We start from the raw sequence: 2,683 nt of genomic DNA, 5'->3' as shown, positions 1-2,683 counted from the left end.
GAAGGCACTTGGTTTGGATTCGGGAATCATGGAATCCGCCCATAGGAGCACAGCTACCATCTGTTCCCCTGGAGAAGACATCCCTGTGGCAGGCCCGCCCTCCTGTGGCCATCCGCCATTACTGCACCGGTGGTGGGATGAGGCATCAGGGAGGTTGGTACGTGGGCTTCCCTTGCAGCTGATCTGTCCCCTGGGGACAGGCAGTGACCTCTCACAGCTCCCTCGCAGTCTCTCAGTGCCAGGGACACAGCAGTGGCCAGTGCCACTGGGTGGAGTGCCCCATCACAGGCCCTGGCCGTGAATGTTGGCCTTGGTTATATGCAGCACCCCGGGTGCTGTGTGAGACCCAGGCCAGCAGGGTGGGGGCGCTGTGGTCTGGTCTCCACCCTGCACACCCCCACACGGACGGACGCCCAGGGGAGGGACAGGTGGGCCAGCCATCTCGAGCTTCAGGCCTTGGGGGCAGTGGGTGACGGGCCACCGTCCCTCTAACCAGTGTCCGAGTTGGAGCCCCAGAAGCCCAGAACCACTTATTTCCGTGAGGAAGGGGATGGGGAGTGGGCACCTAGGCAGGTGTTTGGGGAGGATGGCAGGCAGCTGCAGCCCTGCCTGACGGCTGCTGTCCTTGCAGATGCTGAAAGCAAAGCCAACCCTGCTGGTGGCCCCCACGGCGTGCAGAGCGACCCACCCTCGCCCCCACAGGAAACGCGGACAGCTGAAGACACCCAGCCCAGAAGCCCCTCAGCCACCGGATCAGAGCCCCCACCCCTGGATGAGCAGCTGTCTGCAGACACGCACCCTGATGTTGCAGGTATCAGCTGGGGCCCACCTGGGCTAAGGTGCCCGCAGGATTGTCTCGGCTAGGGCGGCTGCTGGGTCTGACTGGCCCAGGGAGTGGGTCTCGGGGCAGAGCCCTACAGCTCCTTACTCCCCAGGCGGGGAGGCCTGCCATGTAGTCCCTGGGCCTCTGGCCCCACCTGTGAGTTCAGGTGCTCACAGATGTTCATAGGTGACTCTCACCTGATATCCTCTAGCCGGAGGTTTTGTTCTCCAGAGGGGTGATTATCCAGTGGGAGCCAGTCAGCAGGACCCAAGACAGGATGATGGGGACAGAGAGGGCCGCCTCTCCCTCTCAGCCCCAGCAGCTGACTGGCTCCTTCCCGGAGCACAGGCTGAGGAGAAACGTGCTGGCACCTTTGCCAACTGTGGTGGGCCAGAGCTAGGGTCTGTTTTCAAGTTGAGATGCCCCCGCCATCCACCAGATGTGCCTGGCATGGTGCTCCCAGCCTCAGTTTCCCCTTCTGTTAAGTGGGGGTAGCAGTAGTTTCTACTGCGGCCTGTTCTGGGGGGAAATACTTGGCAGCGGTGGCCACGTGAGTGGTGGTTACTGGGGGTCCCGGCTATTGCCGCAGCTGCTGCCGCTGTTTCCTCTGCAGGGACCCAGACACTTGCTGTCTGGAGTCTGAGACCCCTGACCAAGGTGTAGTGAGGGCCGTGGGGCTTTGGCTGAGCTTCCCAGTGAAGCTGGGGGTGATGCCATGCGCGTGTGTGGGAGATGTGGCACTGGAGGCAGGAAGGGCACAGAGGATAGAAAGCAGGGTTGCAGCAAGCATACGATCCAGACTCCCCACTTCTCCACCTGCCCACCTACCTACCCATCACTCATCTGTGTACCCTCCGTCCACTCACCTGTGTGCTCTTTTATCCACCCACCTACACAGCCATCCACTCCCCCTGTAACTTTCTATCCATCTCCCTATCCAGCCACCCATTCATCCAGCCAGCCACTCATCTGTCTCCCACCCATCTACCTACCATCCGTCTGCTCACCTGTCTACCCTTCCGTCCATCTACCTCTCTACCCACCCATTCATGCATGTCTCCAACCGTCTGCCTCCCCATCCATCTACTCATTATGGTGTCTATGTATCCTTCCAGCCAGCCAGCCAGCCTGCTTCTTACCTGTCTATCCATCTATGTACTAATATACCTATTCACTTAGCAATCTGTCTTATGCCTGTATTCCATCCATCTATGTACTAATTTACCTGTTCATTAACCTATGTGTCTATCCATCTGTTCATCCATCCACCTTATCCATCCATTCATCTATGTGCCGAGCCATCCATCCATCCACCCACCCCTTCCTCCCTCCATCCCTTCCTCCCTCCCTCCCTCCCTCCCTCCCATCCATTTGAGGGCAGAGCCAAGGGCCTGGGGGGTGCTGTTCCTGAGTGGCGGGGGTCTCCCAAGTCACGTGTCTTCAGCAGGAGTAGGGGTGGAGGGTTAGCCAATGGCGTCTGAGAAGGAGGCACTGGGAGTGGCTGGTGCTGCAGGGTGATGCGAGCTGGGGTCTGAGCTGGGTACAGATGGGGCCGGGCGCAGTGTGGTGGGCACTTAGCTGGGCAGCACCAAGTGAGGGGGCCAGGCCTCTGAGGGTGACCCTTCCTCAAGCCCCACCCCCTGCCCATCCCAGCCCCACCAGCAATAACTGCCTGGCTCTCAGTGAGCCAGCGACATGCAGAATGGATAGGTGGAGTCCATGGAGGGCCCCCATCTTGCTCCAAGCCCACCGTGATCCCTGTTGATCTGATACCATCCATAAAGGGATGGAGGCACAGAGAGGCATGGTGACTAGCCCGAGGTCAGAGGGGAGTGGCCGGCTGGCTTGGGAGCTGGCATG

General features: G+C 60.1%; 1 protein-coding gene across 3 annotated transcripts in view; it reads left to right on the top strand.

Annotated features, from left to right (window-relative positions):
- PHACTR3 (phosphatase and actin regulator 3) overlaps nucleotides 1-2,683 on the top strand; it is a 101,167-nt gene that overhangs the window by 56,465 nt on the left and 42,019 nt on the right. For all 3 annotated transcript variants that reach the window (XM_045296976.1, XM_004716090.2, XM_045296975.1), the window contains exon 4: nucleotides 632-811. In XM_045296976.1, coding sequence (XP_045152911.1) covers nucleotides 632-811 — 180 coding nt within the window. The remainder of the gene's footprint in view (nucleotides 1-631; nucleotides 812-2,683) is intronic.

Source organism: Echinops telfairi, unplaced genomic scaffold, assembly GCF_000313985.2.
Source record: "Echinops telfairi isolate 266 unplaced genomic scaffold, ASM31398v2 ScPeMD7_7414;HRSCAF=8452, whole genome shotgun sequence".
NCBI lineage: Eukaryota > Metazoa > Chordata > Mammalia > Afrosoricida > Tenrecidae > Echinops > Echinops telfairi.
This window is presented reverse-complemented; position numbering and strand designations above follow the sequence as displayed.